Raw genomic sequence first — 26,727 nt, 5'->3', positions numbered from 1 at the left:
GCATTCTGTCCAACGACCATTTAATATCATAATGACACGTTTCATGACAAAGTCTTTGTTCCTCAGTCATGACAGAAAGGGCGGAGTTATGATGACCGAAGCAACAGCCAATCACAGAGCTGGTTCTGCCCTCTGTCTTTACTGGCAGACAGTGACTTCGTTATGAAAAGTTGTGTTTGTAAATAACAGCATTTATATGAATTGACCTGCAGTAATATGAAGTAATCTCTGTGACTGTGAAAAGAAGCAGGATGAAACACAGCGTCACGATGTCATCAGCAGGTTAAATACATCAAAAGCAAACAGAAGGCTGTTATGACAGATAGAAAGTACAGCGGTCACTCACTCACTCACTCACTCACTCACTCATGCATGTGTCCGGAGCTCCTTCTGCCTGCATCTGCCTGTGTCGAGGAGAACCAATCACAGCCTCCCATCAAAGCCGAATCTGTCATCTCACCAAGTGTTGAGTTCAGTCTGAAGCTTTTTGGTGCATTTCACATTTGATGCTGCAAACAGTAATACTGCTTCTTCATGTTGGTTTTAGATGCAGTGATAACCTGGTTTTCAAAGTTTGGATGAAATTTGTATTTGTTTTATTATGATTATTATAGCACTATATTATTTACAAAATCTCCCAAGAGACCTATTTTGTTGGCATTTGCTCTTTTAATTTGATGCTTTGGTTGAGACTGATAAGTTGTACTTGTGTGTAAATAAGTGAACAAGAAGTGAGCAAGTGACATAACTGAGTCATAACTCGCAGCAGTTTTGGTCTGGGTGTTACGTCAGTGATCCAAAGACAACCGGCTCATTCACACCCGCTGCATTGAATCCATAGAGGAGCCTGTTCTTTACTGGGATGTACACATCCAGTTGTCTCTACCAACCAAAGTACATCAAATCTTACATCTCTCAGACAGTAGAATCTATGTTGTTTTTCATTTGATGTAAACATGTTTTATTGTGTTGGTGTGTGAAGCATCCATAATGTGCTGTACCTTGTTTTACACTGTTTCCCCCCAAGTAGATCGCAGCAAGGTGTGACCAGGTGGGAACCTCCCTCTGCCCCCTATTCACAAACCTCCCCATAACTCCCCATCCACCCTCTCTAACTGCCATTCTCCTTCATGCTTAGATCAGCCTCATGTAGAAAACAAGTAAACCCATAATGCAGTCACTCAAATGCCTTTGTAACACAACAGCAACCTTTGTGTGACAGCGTTCAACTGAAACCTGCCTCCTCCTCCTCCTCCTCCTCCTCCTCCTCCTCCTAGCAGTGTCATTATAAGATGCTCTATGAACCTCATGGCTGGAAATGAAACTTTCTCTTTGTTTCTAGGTCATAACTTCAAACTGCAATGAATACGAGTTCTTTAACGAGGTCATTATTTTGGTACTAGTCTAACATATTTCAGTAATAACCAATAGTAAGCTATAGTTGGTTTTAAAAAGATATATAATGTGATCGTACAAACATATTCTTTATTTTGCATTTTGGAATGAAACCTGAAATGTTGAGCTCAGTGTCGTATTTGTCCTCTTGTGTTAGTCGATCTATTTCCCTCACAACTACAAACTCAGGCCAGTTTACACTAAACATGTCTCCCTTCTCCCGGAGTAACGTTAAGCAGCCCAGCCTTCCAGTCCTCACTGGACACATCAGGGTTCCTAAGCATCACGACAGGAAGCATCAAGCTATTACTCAAAGATGAAAACACATTCTTCTGCACAAATAGATTTCTGCATGTATAATGAATAATATGATCAGCCTTCACTACTCACTGCGCTCACGATCAGTAACTGTGTGTAGTTGACAGTGGAATACGTTTAGGATAGTTCTTCTCCATAACGAGACCATGAACATAAGCTTTTAATGTTTCTGACATGTTTCCTCTCATAATGTCAAAAATAAAAAAAGAATAAAATAAATGTCATAGATGTTGATTGCATGTGTTTAAAGTAAACCATCAGTGTTTATAGAATGCAAGCTGAAAAGGTTACGAGGATCATCGTGTTTCTCTCATGTGAATGGAGAATCCCAGAACGGAGTAAATCTTGATGAATTGAAGGAAATGGATCCAAGTCCTACTATCTGTAACACTTCCTCCACTACCGTCTCATGGACGGACTCTCAGTGTGCATATGTGTGAGTGAGACGGTAGTGGAGGAAGTGTTACAAGTAGTACGATTTTGGGAATTAGTAGCATACGACTGGATAAAGGAGACTTGCTGTACAAAGAGTCTGTAAATGGATGTTTGGATGTAGTTCTGCTGTTGTTTAAGCTGGACCCCATTCACTTCATCAAGGATTTACTTTCACCGTTTTATGATTCTCAGTTTACCTCGGAGGCGAGAAAAACTCTTCTTAAAGAATTCACTGTTACTGTAATTGATACACAAATGGTCATCTGAGGGGTGAACTGCTCCTTTAAGATCAGAGGCCATCCTGTAACTTATTTTATAATGCAGCTGGCTGGCTGAGTGATGCAACTCATACTCTCCAAGAGAACGAGACAGCAGGAGTGCAATGGAGGTAAAAATAGAGCAGAGTTTGTTTTCCAGGCCCAGCTCTCTGTTGTCGTTGTAGGATGATAATCATGAGCCAGATGTTCTCATTATCATTTGAACCTTCTCATCCCTCTGAAAGACTACTGTCGCATTTTAGCCTCCACAAGTCTCATCTCATATTCTCTCTTACTTCCTCAGTATATACTGCATGTATTAACTGGTGTTGAAAGCTATCAGAATATCATTATATGTCTGTTCTCTGAGCCCACATTGTAACTGTGTCTGGTCTAAACCCCACTGGTTCTATGTCACTATGAATGCATGCTAGGCTAACGGGATCTCTTAAGGGCTCATGGAAAGACAAAAGCTCCATCTTTATATCAGATGCCATGCTGTTTGTCACCCCAAAGCAAATTGCAGTGGTTCTCAAAGTGGAGTCCAGGGTTCTTTAGGGGCTCTTAGAGAGCCACGGTCCTCTTTAGCTCCGTATCACACTGCATTCTGTGTTTTCATTTACCGACCTCCAGGTCCTTAGATCGCAGTGTTGCTGTTTTATTGCTTTCGCATCTAAACGTTCCTTGGAGCTCTTATCAACAACTGTAATCAGGCTACAGAGTTCTCTGCAAAATAGGCAGAACAGATCCCTTTGTGTCAAAGCACATGGTCAGAAGCACATGGTCAGACCCCAACACATCACTGTATCACTAATATAAAATCACTGTACAGCTATTACGCCATCACTGTACAGCTATTACGCCATCACTGTACAACTTATACAACATCACCGACAACTAATATAAAATCACTGTATAACTAATATGACATCACTGTATAACTAATATGGGGGCGACTGTGGCTGTTCGATCCCCGGCTGCACTAGTCCATGTCGATGTGTCCTTGAACAAGACACTTAACCCCAACATGCTCCCATAGCTGTGCCTGCGGTGTGTGAATGTTGTATGAATGTTAGTTAGTTCTACCTTTCATGGTAGCTCCTGTCATCAGTGTGTGAATGGGTGTGAATGGGTGAATGATGACACATAGTGTAAAAGCTCTTTGAGTGGTCAGAAGACTAGAGAAGAGAAATACAGTACAGTCCATTTACCATTTACCATATAACCTCGCTGTCCAACTGATGTAACATCAATGTGTACAGACATACTAATTTCAATGTTAAATATCATGAAATAAAATAATAGTCAATAAAAATAAAAAGGCCGGGATTAAAACAGAATTTTATCTAAAAAGGCCAAACTACCATACTACCAAACTACCAAACTACCAAACTACCAAACCACCATACTACCAAACTACCATACTACCAAACTACCATACTACCAAACTGCCATACGAACATACTACCAAACTACCATACTACCAAACTACCATACTACCAAACTACCATACTACCAAACTACCATACTACCATACTACCAAACCGCCAAACCACCATACCACCATACCACCATACTACCAAACTACCATACTGCCATACTACCAAACTACCATACTACCAAAGTGCCAAACTACCAAACTACCATACTTCCAAAGTGCCATACTACCATACTGCCAAACTGCCAAACTACCAAACTACCATACTACCATACTACCATACTACCAAACTACCATACTGCCAAACTACCATACTGCCAAACTACCATACTACCATACTGCCAAACTACCATACCACCATACTACCATACCGCCAAACTACCATAATACCATACTATCAAACTACCATACTACCAAACTGCCATACTACCATACGAACATACTACCAAACTACCATACTACCAAACTACCATACTACCATACTACCAAACTACCAAACTACCATACCGCCATACTACCATACTACCAAACTACCAAACTACCATACCGCCATACCACCATACTACCATACTACCAAACCGCCAAACCACCATACCACCATACCACCATACTACCAAACTACCAAACTGCCATACTACCAAAGTGCCAAATTACCAAACTACCAAACTACCATACTACCAAACGAACATACTACCAAACTACCATACTACCAAACTACCATACTACCATACTACCAAACTACCAAACTACCATACCGCCATACCACCATACTACCATACTACCAAACTACCAAACTACCATACCGCCATACCACCATACTACCATACTACCAAACCGCCAAACCACCATACCACCATACCACCATACTACCAAACTACCAAACTACCATACTACCAAAGTGCCATACTACCATACTACACGTCCATAAACAATATGAACAAAATAAAATGATTAACTATCAAGTTCCAGTAACATCTATTTTGATAAAATGCTTAGACCATATTCAACATACATTTTACTAATGACAATGTGCATTCCATAATCCACTGACAGCACAGTTTATTTATCTTCAACCAACATATTTGATCTTGACTCCTGCATTAATAAAGTGTTTAATGGTTATGTTTGGGCATTAACTGTACTTGGTTAAGGTTAGATGAAGATCACGGTCTTGGTCTGATACAGTAAAAGTCTGCAGTGATTTGAAGAACAAGACACAACTTTATAACATTTGTTATTAATATTTAACCAAAACTGTTCGTTAGTACAAACGTGTAAAAACATTACATTATTGGGTATTGTTAGCTTTAGAGGTGCTGATGGGCTTTTTAACTTCAAACAGAGCCAGGCTAGCGTTTTTTTGCTGCTTCTAGTCTTTATGCTAAGCTAGGCTAGGCTGCTAACCACGTCCTGACTCCGGCTCTGTACTTTAAATGGACTTCTCATGGATGCCTTGTTATTGCTATCACGACAGCCTCTTTTAGTGTGCCTCACTAACACAAGTGTGTCAAAATGAGAAACATCATGTTAGAGTAAGGTCTGGAAACCAATTCATCCTGTGAGAGCTGTTTATTATTATTAGTACAGTAGAATTAAATCTAATGAACTCAATACGTCTGCGTGCTGTAACTGTGTTTGTGTTCCACAGGGGGACCAAAGGCAAAGACATCAGCACCATCAAGTCTCTGAGGGTCCTCAGAGTGCTGAGGCCTCTCAAAACCATCAAGCGTCTGCCAAAGCTCAAGGTTCTTTGCTTTATTTGTCTTCATTAAGGCAGGAATTATTGTTGTCACAGCTAGTTTTCTGCCCTATGATATACAATATCACTGTTTGAGTATGATAGTAATAAAGAGTCAAACTCAAGTGACCTACAACGGGTTCTTTTGTCAATTAATAATGTTTGACTGTGGCTCTAAGCCCATTAATTCTTACAGACGATGCCTCAAAAAGAACTCACAGATATACTGAGTCATTTCTGTTGAAAAGGCTCATTAACTTCCTAAAACAGCCCAACAGTTCGTTTGTAGACATTGTGCGATTTAGGGGACTTTTGTGTGTGTTCATGACAATGAAGGAACACGGCAGCCAGTGCAGCAGTATGGCTCCTTGGTGTGTTGTTAACGGAGTTCTACGGCACAAAGGAGAAGATGGTTTTGGCTTTGATACACACACTACACTTGTATGAGGCGCAATCATTGTTGGTGCCGGTCTGCACACGGGACTTGCTGACAGGATGAAAAATCCCGAATATTATCAAACCTTTTCTCTCGATAATAAATCAGAGATTATAATCGCAATGGTGCTCTGTTCTATAACCAGTAACGAAGCTTAGAAACTCTGTCATTATAAATTCACTTTAAATGAGATGAGCATGAACCACATCAGATGTTCACAAGCTCACAGCTGCAACCAGTCAGTTAAACCAGCTGGTTGGTCTGTCAGTGTCCCTGCCTGCACCCTGTACTGGATATATACAGTATTATATACAGTACCTCTCAATGCATGCCCTGATGATGTTTCATTTTATTAAAGCAATTTAGTGTTTACATTGTTTTGCTTTTAATAATGTATCGCTATAGGTTTTTGTGACTACATGGAGCTTACTTTCAATGTCAGCATCCTGTCCAACAATCGATGATAATTAATAGATGATATTGTTGAACTATATTGAAAATGATTTCCCACTTCAGCCCTAAATCACATGTGTGTGTGTGTCTCTGTGTCCTCAGGCGGTGTTCGACTGTGTGGTCAATTCTTTGAAGAATGTGCTGAACATCCTCATTGTTTACATCCTCTTCATGTTCATCTTTGCTGTTATCGCAGTTCAGCTCTTCAAGGGAAAATTCTTCTACTGCACAGACGAGTCCAAGGGCCTAGAAAAGGACTGCAAGTTGGTCTAAACCCCCCCCCACTTCCTTAGGACGTATTTCAGAAACCTTTAGGACATTGGTGCTTTATTTATGCCTTCATGTCTTCCAGAGGGCAGTTCCTCGACTATGACCAAGACGAGGTGGCCGCCATGCCCAGAGAGTGGAAGAAATATGAGTTCCATTATGACAATGTGCTGTGGGCCTTCCTGACCCTCTTCACTGTCTCCACTGGGGAGGGCTGGCCCACGTGAGTGCAGCTGACTTGATTCCCTCTTCAGGTTACAGTACAGACATGTGGAAGGCTTTCATAGTTGAACTATGCCTATCCATGGTGGATCTGATACCTGGAGCAGGTGTTCATAAATGTAAGTCAAGTACTGGTGAAGGGGTTGGTGTGCCCCAGTGACCCTGGGAGCTCCTGGTAGGGTCTCCCAAGGCCTCGGGGGAGGAGCCACACCAAGACACTTTAACTGACCCTTTATGAATCGGCCAAAAACAAATCTCAGCCACTCTTTCAGCTGAGGCCAGAGACTAGATCTAGCTGTTCATAAAGCCACCTGTTCCACTGGTCCACTGGTGCTGTTACGCAGATGTACTACTGCTGTGTGCATCTTTGTGATGAGTTTCAGTCTGTCTGTGGCACTGGCACCTTGGAGAATACCATCACAGGCTGGATGTGTTACTGTTGTGTTCTGCTCTGCTCTCCCCTGCAGTGTCTTGAAGCACTCTGTGGATGCTACCTTTGAAGACACGGGTCCCAGTCCAGGCTACCGGATAGAAGTGTCCATCTTCTATGTGGTCTACTTTGTGGTCTTCCCATTCTTTTTTGTTAACATCTTCGTTGCTCTCATCATCATCACCTTCCAGGAGCAGGGAGACAAGGCCCTGTCTGAGTGCAGCTTGGAGAAGAACGAGGTAAAGCAGAGACATGACCAACAGCTCTGAGCTTCATGCTGTCAGTACTGCTTACACGATGCTCTTATTACTACCTTCATCAACCCTTTTACCTCATTCTGCTGGATATTCCAGAATGTTACAAACAGATTAGCATGAAACATTTAGGGAAGGTTTGTCCTTCATAGGAGAACTTGTAATGGTCGGAGATGAAGGAGACTAAGGAGCTCATATCCTTTCAGATAGAACCAAACACATGTTGTGCTGACTGGTAATGTGGCTTAAATACGGCTACAGTTTGAGTGGATGATTCTCCACCTGCGTGCACCTCATTTCATACCAGCAAACACATCACATAGTTCAAGAAAGTAAGCAAAAAACAAGTCTAAATATAAAACATAAGTCAAAGCTTATTGTAGTAGAGTAGGATTGCCTGCCATACAATATGCTGACCCCTTGAGTGAGGCTAGTTTCTTGATGCTTTGGTCAAAGGACCTTTGACAGAACATTCAAACAGTCTCACAGCTGCTGTGGATATACAGGTTGATGGAAAACCCTCATCAATGAGAGGAGAACCATGACATGTTGACAAAGCTTTTTTATTATTGTTGAATGAGTTCTCACATTAGCTGAACACAATCCATGAAGGTATGCACGTGTGTACGTGAGTGATATGCAAATGAGCCTCATTGCAGAAACGGTCTGATCACAGTGATCAGCGCTAACAACAGTGACAGTCACATGGTCACGTTTTCAGAGAGCTGGTAAGAACTGAAGTGCAGAAGGAGCGTTGGCTCAAACTCATTTATTTTGGGATGCAGTGACAGACATGAACAATAAAGGAATAAAGCTCCGCTGCATGACATCCATGACGTTACGCTGCTGTGCCTCCTGCGTAGATGTGCTCGTCTCTCACGTCGGGGAGACGTTCTTATCATTCCTGCTGCGGTGGGATCGCTGCATGTGTTTAATGAACTCTAACAATGTCTCCATTCGCTCCAAAATAATCTTAAAATAAGAGAATTCAATATATATTGTTCTCATTAATGACGTATCATTTCAAGCAGCAGCATGTGTATGCCCAATGACAGCAGAGGAGTTAAATGAGCAGAGTCGTGACCCGACAGGCTTCTGGCTCAGGCCGACCATCACCAGCTGACACATCGGCCTGACACCGTTCTTTACGGCCGTGTTTGTGCTGTAATATCATCAGCGCAATATCTTCAGTGAGTCCCACCAGCAGGTTCAAATGATGAACAATTCATCAGCAGCCATTCTTTTTGATTTTTCCATAAACACACATAATGGCAGTTTTGACCGACATATGCAGGTTTCTCTTTTGTGTCGGAAGCCAAAAACGCAGCAGATGCTGAACAACAGAGATAACAACCATCAGAAACATGACATCTTGTTTTTAGGTTTTTAAGGTTTCAATAATCTTTAAGTCTGTTCTTGGCCTATTTCACAGCTGCATGTTCATTTAACTTATCACTCCTGTAAAATTGGCCTAAAACGCCTATCCAACGCGTACCCAAAGTAAACTGACAGCTCTTAGTGAACCATTGGGAGTACATGTGTGGTTTTAGTCTCTATTGAACGGCAACACTCTGAAATTTCTTCACAAACAGTCAGAATCACTGTAAGTGCTACTAGCATTGAGCTATGGACTTTACAGCACACTGAAAAAGAAGGTTTTTATTTCCGCCTGGATTTGTTTTGGCCAACAGATGGCAGCAGTTATCTAAGGCTGGGACTTTTGAGCTGGAAAATACACTGGTACGGTAGCATGGGTCATGGTGCCTCGTAGAAGTTAGAATTTGATAACAATACAACAGAAAATTAATATTTTACATGTGGTTTACTAAGAGTGCGGCCGCGTAAAAACGCATTTGGAGGCTGGCGTCACCACGTCAAAATGCATATACTACGTGTCCGAAATTCAAACTATAGTTTATTTATGTTAATGTATGGTTAACTATATCATATTTAACCATTGCCAACTTTCACAGTTTCTTGAAAATTCTCATGAACCAGACTTTGCTCTTGATAATCTGTCCCAGGTACTTGAGTCACGGTTTTGAATTTCATATTTGAAAACTTTCCCAGGGGGCAATCTGATAAATCTGCATATCCTTGTCTTCGTAATTTCATTGGCTATATGGAGCCTGAGTTTGAACAGGATCTGTTGCGATTGGCTCGAGCTTTACCCAAAGAAGAGAGGCGGGCATTGTCTTTCAAAGCGGACTCTCGTTGGCTGTTCCAGAATGTGACCGGGCTATAGAAGCTCCTATTGGGTCAAATGAGGTGTCAATCTAACCGGCGGAATGCAGCCTCCATTTTGCGATGAAAATCTCTGCTCTGTTGACATGAAAAGTGAAATTATGACCGAAATATGATCGCGAGTTATCATATCTGCTGGCTAATTTGAAATGATGCAACAGCCCCCCATGGGTCTTTATGGACGTACTAATGTGTTTTGGACTAAATCTTTTACTGGATTCGATCGAGTGGACCCTTAGCCACCTAGCAAGACCGTTTTTAGCAAGCACAAGGGGGACGTTATGAATCATAATCGGTGAGTCACGGGGATATTTTATCAGCTATTTTTGGAGTGCTTGTTTGACAGAGACGTTAACTGTACCTGCTGTTGTTATTGTATCTTGAAATGGTTTGCATAAATCGAATTACAAGAACCGTAGCTTTCCAATGAGATATCACATTAATACTCATCGTTACAGAGCAGTTGTGTACATGACACAAATCTACACTTAACACTCTGACGGCCCGCGGGCGGGCCGTCAGAGTGAGATGAGGTTTTAATACTTATCAACGATCCATAACACCCATAATGCACCTGGGACCAGAAGCCAGTGCACATTTTGAATGATCACTAAAGGACTGAGGTTTGAGAGTTCCTGTCAGAGAATGCAGACAGTGAAGCTGATGTGGTTTCTCTCTTCCAGAGGGCTTGCATTGACTTTGCCATAAACGCCAGACCTCTGACACGCTACATGCCCCAGAACACGCAGTCCTTCCAGTACCGGATGTGGAAGTTTGTGGTCTCACCTCCATTTGAGTACTCCATCATGATCATGATCGCTCTCAATACCATCGTACTCATGATGAAGGTAAGAACTTCTAAAGAAGATATTAATTATACAATGCAGAGTTTAGTTGACTGTCATTTGAAGTCAGTCCTGGATTCATTAGCTCAGGAAAGAAATAGTTTAACATTTTGAGCTCTATGTTCAGGTTGATATGCTACTGCAAACAGCTAGCCCGGCTCTGTCCAAAGGTAACATCCAAACATAAAGCCATGTATGTAATGGGTGGTTCTGATGGCCAGCAGCTAAGCTACTGTAAGTCAACAAGTTGCTTTAGCTTCGCTTTAGAGAGGTAATGATCTTATCAAATAACTCTCAGCAAGAAAGCAAGTAAGCAATATTTCCCATACATACTCTATATATATATATATATATATATATATATATATATATATATATATATATACAGGGCCCCCTGTATGTTTCCCCCTTAATAATAAAAACCTTCATTTAAAAACTGCATTTTGTGTTTACTTGTGTTATCTTTGTCTGATATTTAAATTTGTTTGATGATCTGAAACATTTAAGTGTGACAAACATGCAAAAAATAAGAAATCAGGAAGGGGGCAAACACTTTTTCACACAACTGTAAATATACAGCATTTATTTTCCCAAATACACCCAAACCTGTTTATCTGCCCTTCAGTTCCATGGAGCTCCAGACTTCTATGAAGCGATGCTGAAGAACCTGAACATCGTCTTCACCACTCTCTTCTCTCTGGAGTGTATCCTCAAGATCATTGCTTTTGGTCCATTGGTGAGTAACATTTATAAAAGAACGTTAAATATTCTGACTAATAAAGAACAGCGAATGATTTTCAACTGTTGTTTTCAGAGCTACTTAAAGGATGCCTGGAACGTGTTTGACTTTGTCACAGTGTTGGGCAGCATCACCGACATCCTGGTGACTGAAATCAATGTAAGAGCACCCGTCCCCCCCCTCTTCATACCACACCTCTGCCGTAATGAGCTGTGCTGACACCAGCAGAGACACTCACATGGCAGCGGTCCAGACAGCGACGAGCGTCTCTTGCCGTCCTCCATTAAGCTTTCTGTATACTCGCGCTGGCACCGCAGCCTCCGCGGATGGCGAACGCTACGAGCACGCACAGAGGCCTTGTTCTTCAACACAGTGTTTGTTACATTATTCTCCAAAAGGCCAGAAGGCGTACAAACAAAATGTACTGTGAAGGAGCAAGAAGACAACGAGTGTAAGCGGCAAAATACCATAAACCAACATAAAGTGTAAACTCATATCTCATATTCATGGAGTACTTAATGGTCTTTATCCAAGCCCTGTGAAGAAAGGAGTCAAGTATTAAATGCATTAAATTAAACAATGGTTGAATATCCTTTAAATAATTAGATCTGACTGGAAACATATTTACCCAAATGTAGATTTTTAAAAACCGTCCTGTTACTAAGGCATTTATAAACTCTTCAGACGTGTTAATAGAGTTTTATCAGTAAACTAGTTGAAACCGTCACGTCTGATGAAGCTCTGAGCGCACGCAGCGAGCACCTTGTTCAGAGGTGCACAAACAAGCACAACGACAACTTGCAAGCTGTGTTGTTCTTCACCGTGGCGAGTATGAACTCAGCTTTTGGGATTGTTATTTTCATGCTGATCTGTGATTGGCCAAAACAAAATAAGAAAATGACGCTCTGAGGTAGGACGTCATCTGCCCAACTCTGTATTGAAAGTGGCAAAGTGGAAGTACAGCTTAAAGATAAAGTTAGAGCGATAGTAACATATTAGAAAATAAATTCTTGTGAACTACTTTTAAACTCATCGCTCAAAAAACATCCATTTGACTTCATATTGTTTTCATTGGACTCTTGTTGGGCCTTTACAACAGAGTCCAATTCTCCTTTTATTGAGCAGTAGCTCGCTAACGTACTTTCATTAGCCAATGCAACAGTTAGCTTGTAGCAGCCCTGAAGGAGCAGTGCAGCTAACTGACACATTACACACACAAGAGTCATCGTCACCCAGCCTGCAATCGTTGTGTTAAGAAACTGTGTGAGTCACTGTTTTATGCTTCATTTTTTTATTGAACATAAGAAAATAAAAATAAGTGCCAACTAGTGAAGTAAAAAATATAACTTAAAAGCTTTTTAAATGCTTTCCTGATGAAAGGATTTACAGAATAAACACAAACCCATGTATGCATGCATGACGCTACGCAGTGTGCTTCTCATCCTGTCAGCGGCCGCCACTGATGTGTGTATCTGTTGAACTGTATCAGTTAATGTCGTGCAATATGACTGTTCCTGTTCTCCTGCCTCTCCATCCTTTCTCCTCATCTTCCTCTGCTGCCTGTCTCTCTCTCCCTCTACATTTCCATCTTGTTGATTGTCATCCCCGGTGTTGCCATGCCCTGGTCCCAAACACCACCAGACTACGGTGAGTGGCTTTCTGTTGCCATGTTCTGCTCTAAACGCTTTAATATATAAGATGTTATGGTCTTTTGAATGTGTACTCCATCAAGTTAGTATTGCCCTGTCATGAAGTGAGAGACAAACTCAAAATCGGATGGTTGAAAGGCCAAAATCTCTTGACTTTACCCCTTTCAAACACACATACACATGTGTGATGGAAATAGTACCTCAAATCACTTTTATATACGAGTCTCAATGGTAGTCTGACGAGGTCAGATCTGTAACATGTTCAATGCAGCACGAGTCTGAACTCAATACTGTATCTATCATTTCTTATGTACAAAGAACAAAGCTGGATGAGCCAATTGTTGTTGAGGATATTCATCTGATGTCAGATCTGTCTATAAACATATTGCCCCCTTGTGGTAAATGGGAGGAATAATGATACCAATACAACCACAATACCCAGAGCAGGACTCCCTCCTATCTTCATCCATGCCAGCTGCATGAATGAAGATCCAGATGGCGCAGTGGATGGCGGCCTTGGTATTGCGCTCTGGTACTTTTTCTGTTTTTGAAAACATTTTCTCTGACCACATTCAGCAAGAAGGAACGTTTAAACATCTGACAATCCACTGGCCAGACTTGTTCGCTGTTTTTCATTGAACCGAGCTTTTAGTTGGAGGAGCAGCGGTTCTGCTGACGGGGGAAGTGAGAAGGAGCAGTCGTTAAACTGCGTCAGTGGGGATTGTGAACTGCACTTCCATCAATCCATCTGGCGAACGTCCGCTCTCTGGCCATCAAGATGGATGAACTGCTGCTCCTCAACAAAGCAAACACGGACTTTAGCAGATCCGCCGCCCTGTGCTTCACTGAAAGCTGGCTCGGTGAGCACATCCCGGACAGCGCACTACATCTGCCGGGCTTCCAACTCCTCCGAGCGGACCGCATAACGGCTCCGTCGGGGAAAACGAGGGGAGGCGGAATCTGCTTCTATATTAACAAAGGTTGGTGTAGTGATGTCACAGTATCAAAGGAATCATGCAGCCCTCACCTAGAAACACTTTTCATAGACTGCAAACCTTTTTATTCACCGCGGGAGTTCTCCTCGTTCATCCTGGTCGGTGTTTACATCCTCAGGCCTGTGTGAGTGAGGCTCTCCAACACCTCCTGAGCAGATCAACAACACGGAGCACAAACACCCAGACTCCCTGCTCATTGTTCTTGGGGACTTCAACAGAGCAAAGCTCAGCAAAGAACTGCCTAAATACAGACAGCATATTAAGTGTAGCACCAGGGACAAAAACACACTGGACCACTGCTACACTGTATAAAGGACGCATACCGCTCACTCCCCCGTGCAGCTCTGGGACTCTGGGACACAAATGAATACTTGTGCAATTAATGACAACAGATAGCCTGCACTCCAATATGCCTGTAGGGGGGACCAGTGTGTGTCAGACTTTGCCAGAGATGGTTGTCTGGTCAGTGCCTGTCTTTCTTACGAGCTCCGCTTGTTTTGGTCTGAAGTCTGAAAATGAAGACCCGCCCCTACTCGGGCAGCTGTGGCTCAGAGCAGGTCGTCTTTCTATCAGAAGATCGGCGGATTGATCCACGTGTGGATGTGTCCTTGAGCAAGACACTAACCCCGAAGTGATTTATGTGCAGCCTCCAACATGCTCTGTGGGCCCTGGCTCTCCTCTCACCCAGTAGACTGCCTCCTGGTATAGAATCCAGAGTTTTCCCTAAGCTAACCCAGATAGGACCTAAAGCTCTTCCACCACCCAATATGCTTCTGGCTAGTGTACGGTCACAGGGAATTAGGCTAACCCAGCAATGGGAGGTCGGTGACTGTTGAGCCCACATCTTTACAGAGACCTGGCTCCATCGTGGCCTCCTGGATCAAGCTGCTCGCAGGACTTCAGTGGGACGAGAGGAGGTGGACTCTGTTAACGTTAGTGATGCTTGGTGACGCAGCTCCTTCACAGCCAAAGACAACTGTTTTCTGATGTTGAAATGTTGAATCAGTGGAGTGCTCCTTGGAGGCCCACAGCATGAGCTGGGTTGGTGTCATGTGGGTCAGCATGTTTTAATGAGCTTAGTACATGACATGAGAATGTACTCCTTCTTGGGTGTGTATAATGAGCCAGAGCATAGTGATGGGCTAACAGTCTGCAGGCTTTGATTCATCTATTGGAACCTTGTAGACTGTTATCTCTGCAAATCATATGGTTGAACTGATGAATGCCTTCTTTACGTCCTAACCTTGGACCCAGATTACTGGAGAGTCGTAGTTGTGATATATAAATAGTTTAACTAAATTCACAAATGCAGAAACAAACTGTGAATTAATGCAATACATGATTAACGACACAAATGAGTAACCACATGACTAAAGCATCAACACAATAAGATGTTTTATTTGGTTAACTTTGTTGTTAATGTGACAGAATTCATCTGAGGTCTGTGATTGGATCGTTAATGTCTCTTAATGTCTTGACAGCTGGGCCTTGTATGGTTCTACTCAATCACACTTGTCAAAGGGAGTCAGCATGTCACCGTGTGCTACTTTGTAACCAGCTGAAGTTCTGAGGGGATCTGATGTCCCGTCTGTGTCTAACAGGACAGGCTGCTGAACCTGAGCTTCCTGAGGCTGTTCAGAGCTGCTCGGCTCATCAAGCTGCTGAGGCAGGGCTACACCATCCGCATCCTGCTGTGGACCTTCGTCCAGTCCTTCAAGGTCCTCACATACATTATCACATAAACACTGACATGTGCACTTTCACAAACACACACCCATATACAGTACCTTGTGTGGCGGCTGCTGGACCATAGAGTTTGGACTGGTAACTGGAGACTTGCCAGTCCACCTCCTGGAAACCGCCAGCACTGCAGAGGTGACCTTGAGCAAGGCACTGCTGCCCTAAAGTCAGAGATGTACTTGCTTTTAACTACACATTTGCACGATGGCTGCCTTGCAAATCCTGTGTCCATTAGGTGGAGTATTGGTTGTGCACATCCTGAAGGTGGAGATACACTGGATCCGTTGGGAAGTCTACTCATTTTCTATGGAGAGCAGGAGATCCAGCTGGGCGTAGCAGAATGGATACATTCGCACAATCATGACTCGACCTCAACTTTATGCAACTGAGGTCTGTCCATCGCAACCATGGATATATAAATTCAATTCAATTCAATTTATTTTTTATAGCCCAAAATCACACATTTGCCTCAGAGGGCTTTACAATCTGGACACATACGACATCCTCTGTCCCCGGACCCTCACATCGGAACAGGAAGAACTCCCCCAAAAACCTCTAACGGGGAGAAAAGAAAGAAAGATCCTTAGAGAGCAACAGAGGAGGATCCTCCATCAGGATGGACAGAAGTGTGATAGATGTCATGTGTACAGAATGAACAACATCACAGAGTTACAACATATTCAATGCATATGACTTATAATGAGAGTAGTAAGCATAATAATGATGAGAAAATTACGACTACTAATAATAACAGCAGAAGTGGATACAGTAGAATAACAATGATAACAAAAGCAGTAATGGTATCGGCAATAGCAATGCGACTACTAATAATAATGATACGAGCAGCAGGTGTCAGCAGGGCCACGGCAGGGGGAAGGACCAGGGTCCAGGTATAACCACGATCCATGGAACCTGTGAGGAGAGAAAGCACAAAGACTCCAGAGAAGAAGCAAAGTTAGTAATGAGCATTAATGGGACATTAATTCATACAGAAGGAGATTAAGAAGAGGAGAGAGGAGCTCAGTGTATCCTAGGAAGTCCCCCGACAGTCTAGGCCTATAGCAGCTTACCTAGGGGCTGGTCTAAGGCAAACCTGAACCAGCCCTAACTATAAACCTGAGCCAGCCCTAACTATAAACCTGAACCAGTCCTAACTATAAACCTGAACCAGCCCTAACTATAAACCTGAACCAGCCCTAACTATAAACCTGAGCCGGCCCTAACTATAAACCTGAACCAGCCCTAACTATAAACCTGAGCCGGCCCTAACTATAAACCTGAACCAGCCCTAACTATAAACCTGAGCCGGCCCTAACTATAAACCTGAACCAGCCCTAACTATAAACCTGAACCAGCCCTAACTATAAACCTGAGCCGGCCCTAACTATAAACCTGAGCCAGCCCTAACTATAAACCTGAGCCAGTCCTAACTATAAACCTGAGCCAGCCATAACTATAAACCTGAACCAGCCCTAACTATAAACCTGAGCCAGCCCTAACTATAAACCTGAGCCAGTCCTAACTATAAACCTGAGCCAGCCATAACTATAAACCTGAGCCAGCCCTAACTATAAACCTGAGCCAGTCCTAACTATAAACCTGAGCCAGCCCTAACTATAAACCTGAGCCAGTCCTAACTATAAACCTGAACCGGCCCTAACTATAAACCTGAGCCGGCCCTAACTATAAACCTGAGCCAGCCCTAACTATAAACCTGAGCCGGCCCTAACTATAAACCTGAGCCGGCCCTAACTATAAACCTGAGCCAGCCCTAACTATAAACCTGAGCCAGTCCTAACTATAAACCTGAGCCAGCCATAACTATAAACCTGAGCCAGCCATAACTATAAACCTGAGCCAGTCCTAACTATAAACCTGAGCCAGCCCTAACTATAAACCTGAGCCAGTCCTAACTATAAACCTGAGCCAGCCATAACTATAAACCTGAGCCAGCCATAACTATAAACCTGAGCCAGCCATAACTATAAACCTGAGCCAGCCATAACTATAAACCTGAGCCAGCCATAACTATAAACCTGAGCCAGCCCTAACTATAAACCTGAGCCAGCCCTAACTATAAACCTGAGCCAGTCGTAACTATAAACCTGAGCCAGCCCTAACTATAAACCTGAACCAGCCCTAACTATAAACCTGAGCCAGCCCTAACTATAAACCTGAGCCAGTCGTAACTATAAACCTGAGCCAGCCCTAACTATAAACCTGAACCAGTCCTAACTATAAACCTGAACCAGCCCTAACTATAAACCTGAACCAGCCCTAACTATAAACCTGAACCAGCCCTAACTATAAACCTGAGCCGGCCCTAACTATAAACCTGAACCAGCCCTAACTATAAACCTGAGCCAGCCCTAACTATAAACCTGAACCAGCCCTAACTATAAACCTGAACCAGCCCTAACTATAAACCTGAGCCGGCCCTAACTATAAACCTGAGCCAGCCCTAACTATAAACCTGAGCCAGTCCTAACTATAAACCTGAGCCAGCCATAACTATAAACCTGAACCAGCCCTAACTATAAACCTGAGCCAGCCCTAACTATAAACCTGAGCCAGTCCTAACTATAAACCTGAGCCAGCCATAACTATAAACCTGAGCCAGCCCTAACTATAAACCTGAGCCAGTCCTAACTATAAACCTGAGCCAGCCCTAACTATAAACCTGAGCCAGTCCTAACTATAAACCTGAACCAGCCCTAACTATAAACCTGAGCCGGCCCTAACTATAAACCTGAGCCAGCCCTAACTATAAACCTGAGCCAGTCCTAACTATAAACCTGAGCCAGCCATAACTATAAACCTGAGCCAGCCATAACTATAAACCTGAGCCAGTCCTAACTATAAACCTGAACCGGCCCTAACTATAAACCTGAGCCGGCCCTAACTATAAACCTGAGCCGGCCCTAACTATAAACCTGAGCCGGCCCTAACTATAAACCTGAGCCAGTCCTAACTATAAACCTGAGCCAGCCATAACTATAAACCTGAGCCAGTCCTAACTATAAACCTGAGCCAGCCCTAACTATAAACCTGAGCCAGTCCTAACTATAAACCTGAGCCAGCCATAACTATAAACCTGAGCCAGCCATAACTATAAACCTGAGCCAGCCATAACTATAAACCTGAGCCAGCCATAACTATAAACCTGAGCCAGCCCTAACTATAAACCTGAGCCAGCCCTAACTATAAACCTGAGCCAGTCGTAACTATAAACCTGAGCCAGCCCTAACTATAAACCTGAGCCAGCCCTAACTATAAACCTGAGCCAGTCGTAACTATAAACCTGAGCCAGTCCTAACTATAAACCTGAGCCAGCCCTAACTATATATATATATATATATATATATATATATATATCGTAGAGGAAAGTCTTAAGCCTACTCTTAAATGTGGTGAGGGTGTCTGACCCCCAGACTGAAACTGGAAGCTTTTTTGTCTGGGTTTAACATCAGGAAGGTGCAGGTCATCCAGGTTTTTATGTCCTTAGGACATGTTTGACGTTTAGCGAGATGGCTGGTTGCCTAAAGGAATCATAAGGTGAATAAAATGGTCCAAGCACAGAACGTTGTGGAACTCCATGACTAACGTTGGTCTTCATCGAGGTTTCATCGTTTACATATACAAACTGAGATTGATCTGATAAATAGGACTTAAACCAGCTTAGTGAGGTTCCTTTGATGCCAATCAAATGTTCTAGTCTCTAGATAGGAACTAGATACAGCGTTGGAGGCAGGGCCCGTTCATTCCTAAGAAAGTTGCTCATTGGTGCATCAATGGGGCCATAGAGCAAGCACGCCGGTGTTTCCTTTAACCACGCCGCCCAACCCTCGGTCCAGCCTTGGTCTCATTCAAGTGAACAGAAGAAGCAAATGCAAGTCCATGGGAAGAAGTATTTTTGGGCCCAATGGCACCCTGTGACGGGCCGGAAGTTGTAATTACACAGTTTTGCCACTTTATAAAATCTGCTTCAAAGTCCAGGCGTTCCTCTTGGAGGCTTGATTTTAAACCACCAGACTCGCCAAACTCAATAAGTCAAAAAGTATTTTCAGGAACATATTTTCGTGTTCTGTTGTGAAATTAAAAGTTTGTGACAATCAGGCTAAAATATGCAAATTAATACATAGTGTCGAAGCAATGGCGGCGTGATCTCAGATTTAACAATTGAGTAACCTCGTCGAGTCTCGCCGTGTTTATTGTTTACGTCTTTCATCATGCGAATCCAGAATCTCTGTGGTTCTCTGGTGTGCCCTCTAGTGGAATCCTTCAGTAACACGTGGAGTGAATAGGCCAGTATGTGAAGTATGTCTACGTCAAAGCGTGGTTAAGAAGCAAGTACATCTCCAGCTGCTGCTGCTAACCAAGGGCAGTCCCATCACACTAACGTCTCTCCACAACAACATGCGTGTGTATGAGTCCTGTGTGTGTTTCAGTCAAGGAGTGATTTATGATGGTTATTGTTATTAATGAAATGTGTTTCCTGTCCTTTAGGCCCTGCCTTATGTCTGCCTTCTGATTGCTATGCTGTTCTTCATTTATGCTATCATTGGCATGCAGGTGAGTGATGCCGCTCTGCTGTGGTCACACAGGTTCACAGGTATATTCATATCGTAGTTCATCATTAAAATGCTTCGGCCTGAACGTGAAAAACTTAATTTGCACATTGCTCAGACTGTACGAATCCATTGTCCTCACTGTTTCTGTGCTGTAGGTGTTTGGCAACATTGAGCTGAATGAGGACACAGCTATCAATCACCACAACAACTTCCGTACTTTCCTCCAAGCGCTCATGCTGCTGTTCAGGTATAAGAAACTTTATTAATTAATTATCAAAGGTATATTATTGGGTATGCAGAGTGTTACCTTATTATTATTATTTATAATTTTATTGCAAGAGAAGAGACAATACATAAACATAACAACAAGAGGATGACGAGAACAGTGAGATACAAGCCAGCAAACATCACATACTCAGTGTATGGGAGAACGGTGTGATTCGGAGTGTGTGTGTGTGTGTGTGTGTGTGTGTGTGTGTGTGTGTGTGTGTGTGTGTGTGTGTGTGTGTGTGTGTGTGTGTGTGTGTGTGTGTGTGTGTGTGTGTGTGTGTGTGTGTGTGTGTGTGAGAGCCTGAGCCTGAGCCTTTTGAAATGAAAGACCATAAGAAAGTACATAAATGAAATTGCAGATTACATAAATTACAAAATAAAACCCAAAGACAGGAGCAGTATGGCCCCGTCCACTGGCAGCAGACCAGGACCAGGGCACCGTCAGGGAGCTCCAGAACAGGACAGTAGGGTCAGTCAGGCCGAGTGAACCGGGTGAAACATGATCTAATTAATTTATTTATTGTTTTTTATTGTAATTTTTGTATCGATTGTATTTTATTTTATTTTGTTAATTATTATTATCAACTTTATTTTTCTTTTTTAGACTGATCGGTCCAGCTTTGTGTCGCCCCCAGACCGTTTGAAGAGGGGGCTAGCCCAGTGCGGGTTTGAGCCCTTTTTAAAAAAGAAACAGCTCCCAGACCTGAGGGAGGGGGTCTGTTCTTTTGTGGGGGCTCATCAGTCAGTTACAGTGGTGGGCCATCAGGACCAGCAAGGCCTTCTCTGCTGGCCTAAAAACAATCACAAAGTTATAACTATTTTATAATTTAATCATTGTTCTTAAATACACTACATGTATTATAATTCATATAAATATGTCCCCATTATCTTATGTTCTCATTGCACAGCTACTGTCTTCCTCAGTTGCTCTGCTTCCAGTGCAGCTTGTTTTAAGTAGAGCTTTTATCCAATCAGATCTCACCTCTGTGTCTCTAGGTAAGAACAGAGGCCTGCAGACTCACAAGTGCATCCATGTGCACTTTAAGTGAATGGGGACGATATTGTTGATTGTCATAGTGTTCAACCAATCAGATCTTTAGTTTGACTTGTTGGGCGTATTCTTTGACGTGTCAGAGCTGCTAGCTGGACTACAAGTAGGTCAGCATTACGTGCAGCTCAGTGTCCAGGAGCAGCTCTGCAGTGAGGTGCAGCGTGTGCTGTGATTGGTCAGTGGGCGAGCACGTGACTATTGGAAAACGAAACTTGAGCAGAGGCTTAGTCGGAGTAGTGAGAGTTCAAATTGAAAGATATGGAAGAAGTTATGACATTTTTTGCATTTTGCTTGTAGATTATTATTATTTTACCTGCTTTGTTTTTTTAACACTCAATGGCTGAAGGAGGAGAAACGGATTAGTGAGTTGGGATTTAACCGGATTAAACTCTTAGTCAACAAAGAAAGGAGGATGGAGTTTGTCTTTAAGTCAACTGGTTTGTTTCTTTACATCTAACATCTGAATGGCCCTCCAGTGTGCAGCAGAATGCGTGTTGCTGCAGGTCTGCTGGATTGATTTGTTGCTTTGTTGTCATATGAATATATGTGACTGGTTCTTGTGAGTTTGTTGTTGTCATTGTGTTAATTATATAGATTTGGACTTTATGCATTGTCCGTACGAAGCATACCGTCATGCGCGGAGTTATTGTTTGTTAAGCTAGTTTAGCGTAGCCTCCCTGAACACACACGGTGCCTCAGCTGTTTTTTGTTGTTCCGGGTTCAGAGGTCACAGCCCGTTGTCTCCTACATGAGCACAGAAAACATTATATTTCCCACAATTTAAGCTTCTACATTTTCCAAATGCACTAGTATTATTCAAACGTATTGTTCGGTTCGTAAGCCTCGTACCGAACGGTTTAATACGAATACGTGTATTATTACACCATAGAAACAAATAACCGTAGCTGTGACGTCATAGTGAGATTATTAGGAGGTGTTTGAGCTGCAGGACAGCACTGAAGGCCCAGCTATAACATGCACGGCCCGCCACTGGTCAGTTATATATATATATATAATATATATATATTTGTGATATGTTAACGGTGCCCCAGTCTTCCATCCCCATACCACCCGCTCCAGAATGTTGCCTTATTATATGTATTATGAGATCATTACTACTGATGTAAGCAATATTTTAATGTTGGCTAAACCAGGCAAAGCCCATTTGAACTACTTATTTTACTGATGGGTAGTTAATCGTTAACAGTGAACATATTTTGTATGTTTTGTGTGCAATATTTTAATCTGCTCAGTAACTAGTATGTGTAGCTGTAAAGTTAAGGTAGCATACAACTCAATGATCAAGGGAGGTACAAGTACCTGGAGCTGTTGCTCAGTCTCATTCTCATTTTCACAGAATGAAGGTGAGCTATAGTCCAAGAATAATACAAATATACACTGGATATATATGTTATCATTGTTATAGCCCATAGTCCATATGAATGTTAGTCCTTTCATTCCTTAAATACTCTTCTGGCCTGAAGAGGACTGCATCATCTAACACGATGGGCTGGGTGTCACACCGCCAGAATCAGGTGGAATCAGGTGGCAGCAGAGACACTTCTGTAATTGGAGTTAAGAAGCGGTGCTTACAACTAGTTCTGCATAAACACACCTCCATTCCTCCAGTGCTGTCATGAACCATAGCAGATGTGTCATTTGTATCCCATACTGGCATAAGAACAGTGGTTAACAGTGTGTTAAAGTTGGACCCAGTGTGACCAAAGCGTTTAACTCAGAGTTCATTTACCAGCTTCTGCAGAAGCTTCCAGCAGCCTGTTGCAGTCGTTCTCAGTGGACGGGTTTTCAACATGGGATCTAAGTATAAAACGTCTTCCTGAAGAATTGTTCTCTGAAATCCAAATGACGCAGCTGATTGGAGACGTATAGTCCAACACAATTACTGGTTTTCAGACTGATTCTCACATTTCCATTTTAGTTTTATTATAAGAGCACAAGTACATAACTAAACCTTTTCTCTCAATGCGATGCTTCCTGTGAGCGATCAGGTTTCAGTGCTTTCACATCAGAGATTGTATCTTTTTATCGAACATAAAGTGGACGCGCTCTTTTGGGAGAGCGTGTGCTTCTGAGCGCTAATCAGAATTAAGCAACTTTATATCTAAATGTTTGTTTAGTTGGTGGATTATTGCTTATTTTGCCAGGCTGCTGTCAATCAAATGTGACCAAAGCACACCCTCACCATGCTGCTGAAGCACATTAGCTGAGTCCTTGAGTGTTAAACACTTATAAATAAATCATTTAAATCATGTTTGATTGTTGCTTATTTATTCATGAATATTTAATAAATACATATTTAAGCTTTAAGTAAGACATTAATAAAGCAACATAAAACAAGGTTTAACAACCAATCACACGTTGCACATTTTCAATTCAACTTCTGTTGAGTCGACGTTATCTGACTTTTCTTTTCCTCGTGTCATTAAATCATCGTTTGACAGAATGCGACCTTGTCTGCGTGGTGTTGCTGAGGCTGGACTTCATGTCTCTTGTTTCTCTCTTCTTGCCTGTGTTTTATGTGCATCAGGAGTGCAACAGGTGAGGCCTGGCACGAGATCATGTTATCCTGCTTGAGTCACCGAGCCTGTGATGAGCGCTCAGGGACCCACGGGAACGGGTGTGGCAGTGATTTTGCCTACTTCTACTTTGTCTCCTTCATCTTCCTCTGCTCCTTCCTGGTCAGTACTGAAAGTAAAGGCGTCCACTGTAACTGTTGACCTCATGGATGCTGTCGCATGTGATGCTCTTGTAGGAGTGTCAATAAATGGAATTTGACTCACTTTTAGTTTATTACTATATTTTCAAGTGTGTACGTTTTAGATTCTATAAACGTGCAGAGATCAAAGAAAACCTTTTTTAACTTGTTAAGTTAAGTTTTCAACACATGATACTTTGATGCATTTGAAGGAATAATGTTTGATATCATTTTTATATATCAGGTCATTTTCATACAGTGAGTAGCAATAAATGGACGATATCATAGTGATCAAGGTTGGGAGGGTTCCTTAAAGATATATTCCACTACAAATACTGATGAAGTCAGTAACCTAACCCCAGTAGCACAAGTAACCTAACTTGATTACTTTCTGTTACTTTTGGATTATCTAATACTAAATATGTAAATGAAGACAAGAGAAAAGAACAATGCTGATGTTTCACTGTTATTCAGCAGCTGTGGACATGCTGTCATCATCCACTATCCACAGTGTTGCTATTGTGGTTTGAATGAAGCCATTTGTCTGGTATTACGTTAGCTGGACCTGAAGTTAGAAGCGCTTCTCTCAGCAAAGAGGGAATCTTGCTGAAATAAAAAGAGCTCATCCTCCTGGTGATAGCGTGCTGTGATGTTCTGCGCCACATAATAAATAACGAGGAAGCCTTTCTCTCACTAATGTTGGAGGCCATTGAGTGACAATGTGCATGCATGTAGATAGTAGTATATGCTCCTTCTAAAATATATTTTAAAATTGTTCTCCTGCTAGTCGATAGAGCAGCGTTATATACAAGTGGATGGTTCAACACAGCTAAAATGCTACAACATAATGCTATAAGGCTCTTTGTTCCTTCAAAGACTGTCGGAGATTTGATTTGATCCACTAGCGGTTCAGCTGCTCATGTCGATGTCATTGAGATCAGTTAAATTAAATGAACTCTTTACTATTTTATTGCTGCGACCAGGTGAAGGCGTAAACATACTTCATGGTTGTGTTCCAGATGCTGAACCTGTTTGTGGCTGTCATAATGGATAACTTTGAGTACCTAACCAGAGACTCCTCCATCCTTGGACCTCATCACCTCGATGAGTTCATCCGGGTTTGGGCCGAGTACGATCCGGCTGCATGGTATGTTCACACCTCCCTCTGGGCCCCAGAGAGTGGCATACAAAGTAAAGTGTGGTGAACAGATAGCCTAACTTTACTCCTCTCTTCCCCATTCCCGTGAGACTAAGGTGACTAAATGAGGTGTCATACACAAGCCTTGTTCCTTACCTTGTTGTACGCAGTCAGCCCACGGATGATTATTGATTTATTTTGAGCTGTCTTGAACGTTTGTGTATTTATGTGCTTGTTCTTTTCCACAGCGGACGGATTTCCTATAAGGATATGTACAATTTGTTACGCATTATCTCACCCCCCCTTGGCTTAGGGAAGAACTGCCCTAATAGGGTAGCATACAAGGTTTGCAAATACCACACCGTTACTAGGGTGCTTTGTGTACTTCTATGCCAAAAGACTTAACTGAATGGCTGTGCACCAATGAAATCGTCTTTACACAAGCACCCGCCCCTCAAGCTGACTGGCTTTGGTTGATGATGCCAGAGTGGAAACAAAGCTTTCAAAGCCACAACATTGTCCTACTATTGTCTGCTATGCCGACTTCCTCCTGCCTGTGATGTTCCACAGCAGACGTGCTTTAAACCTCCAAAGCCTCCATCACTACATCGGAGGTCTAAGAATAGAGGCAGTCGCATTCTGTGCAGACTGTGAAGCTTGTGTTATGTGGTATTGGGCAAGACAAATACAAATTGATTTGACTTGTCTTTAAAAAATCTGAATCAGATCAAAAGCTTAATGAAAAATGTTATATGACGTTTTCATGAAGCCAGGCTATGCCCCCAACCAGAGCTTGGGCTGGCATTGAAACCTTTGTCTCCGTGCACCCTGGTTGAAGTACCAGTGGGATGTCTGCTAGCATGCTGAGGCAGACATCCCCGTTACAATGCTGTCATTTCTCTTCCCTCCCATCAGCATTCTGTGTGTTGGGCCAACCCATCCTCCCTCCTTCTCTGCCCTCCTCCCCTCTCCTACCAAACTCACTCTTTACCATTCCATATCTCCTGTCAGGGATCCTGAGCTCCACATTGATGCATCCCTGTGCCCCGACACTGAGGCCGAGGATGGCATCCACCTCACATCTCACTCTGGGAAATCTATTAACAGATTTCTGTTTTTCCCTTCC

The 26,727-nt window shown here is 42.6% G+C and overlaps 1 protein-coding gene across 1 annotated transcript in view; it reads left to right on the top strand.

The window, feature by feature from the left end:
- Positions 1 to 26,727, top strand: part of cacna1ba (calcium channel, voltage-dependent, N type, alpha 1B subunit, a) — a 144,254-nt gene that overhangs the window by 89,897 nt on the left and 27,630 nt on the right. Inside the window, exons 26-37 of the mRNA XM_076078144.1 lie at positions 5,492 to 5,588; positions 6,672 to 6,733; positions 6,823 to 6,960; positions 7,427 to 7,628; positions 10,571 to 10,735; positions 11,358 to 11,468; positions 11,547 to 11,630; positions 15,717 to 15,833; positions 20,362 to 20,427; positions 20,582 to 20,673; positions 24,296 to 24,446; positions 25,483 to 25,610. Coding sequence (XP_075934259.1) covers positions 5,492 to 5,588; positions 6,672 to 6,733; positions 6,823 to 6,960; positions 7,427 to 7,628; positions 10,571 to 10,735; positions 11,358 to 11,468; positions 11,547 to 11,630; positions 15,717 to 15,833; positions 20,362 to 20,427; positions 20,582 to 20,673; positions 24,296 to 24,446; positions 25,483 to 25,610 — 1,413 coding nt within the window. The remainder of the gene's footprint in view (positions 1 to 5,491; positions 5,589 to 6,671; positions 6,734 to 6,822; positions 6,961 to 7,426; positions 7,629 to 10,570; positions 10,736 to 11,357; positions 11,469 to 11,546; positions 11,631 to 15,716; positions 15,834 to 20,361; positions 20,428 to 20,581; positions 20,674 to 24,295; positions 24,447 to 25,482; positions 25,611 to 26,727) is intronic.

Source organism: Anarhichas minor, unplaced genomic scaffold (assembly GCF_050575085.1).
Source record: "Anarhichas minor isolate MPS153535 unplaced genomic scaffold, ASM5057508v1 ptg000063l, whole genome shotgun sequence".
Taxonomy (NCBI): Eukaryota; Metazoa; Chordata; class Actinopteri; order Perciformes; family Anarhichadidae; genus Anarhichas; species Anarhichas minor.
The sequence above is the reverse complement of the archived record's forward strand: the minus strand, read 5'-3'. Positions and strand labels throughout refer to the sequence as shown.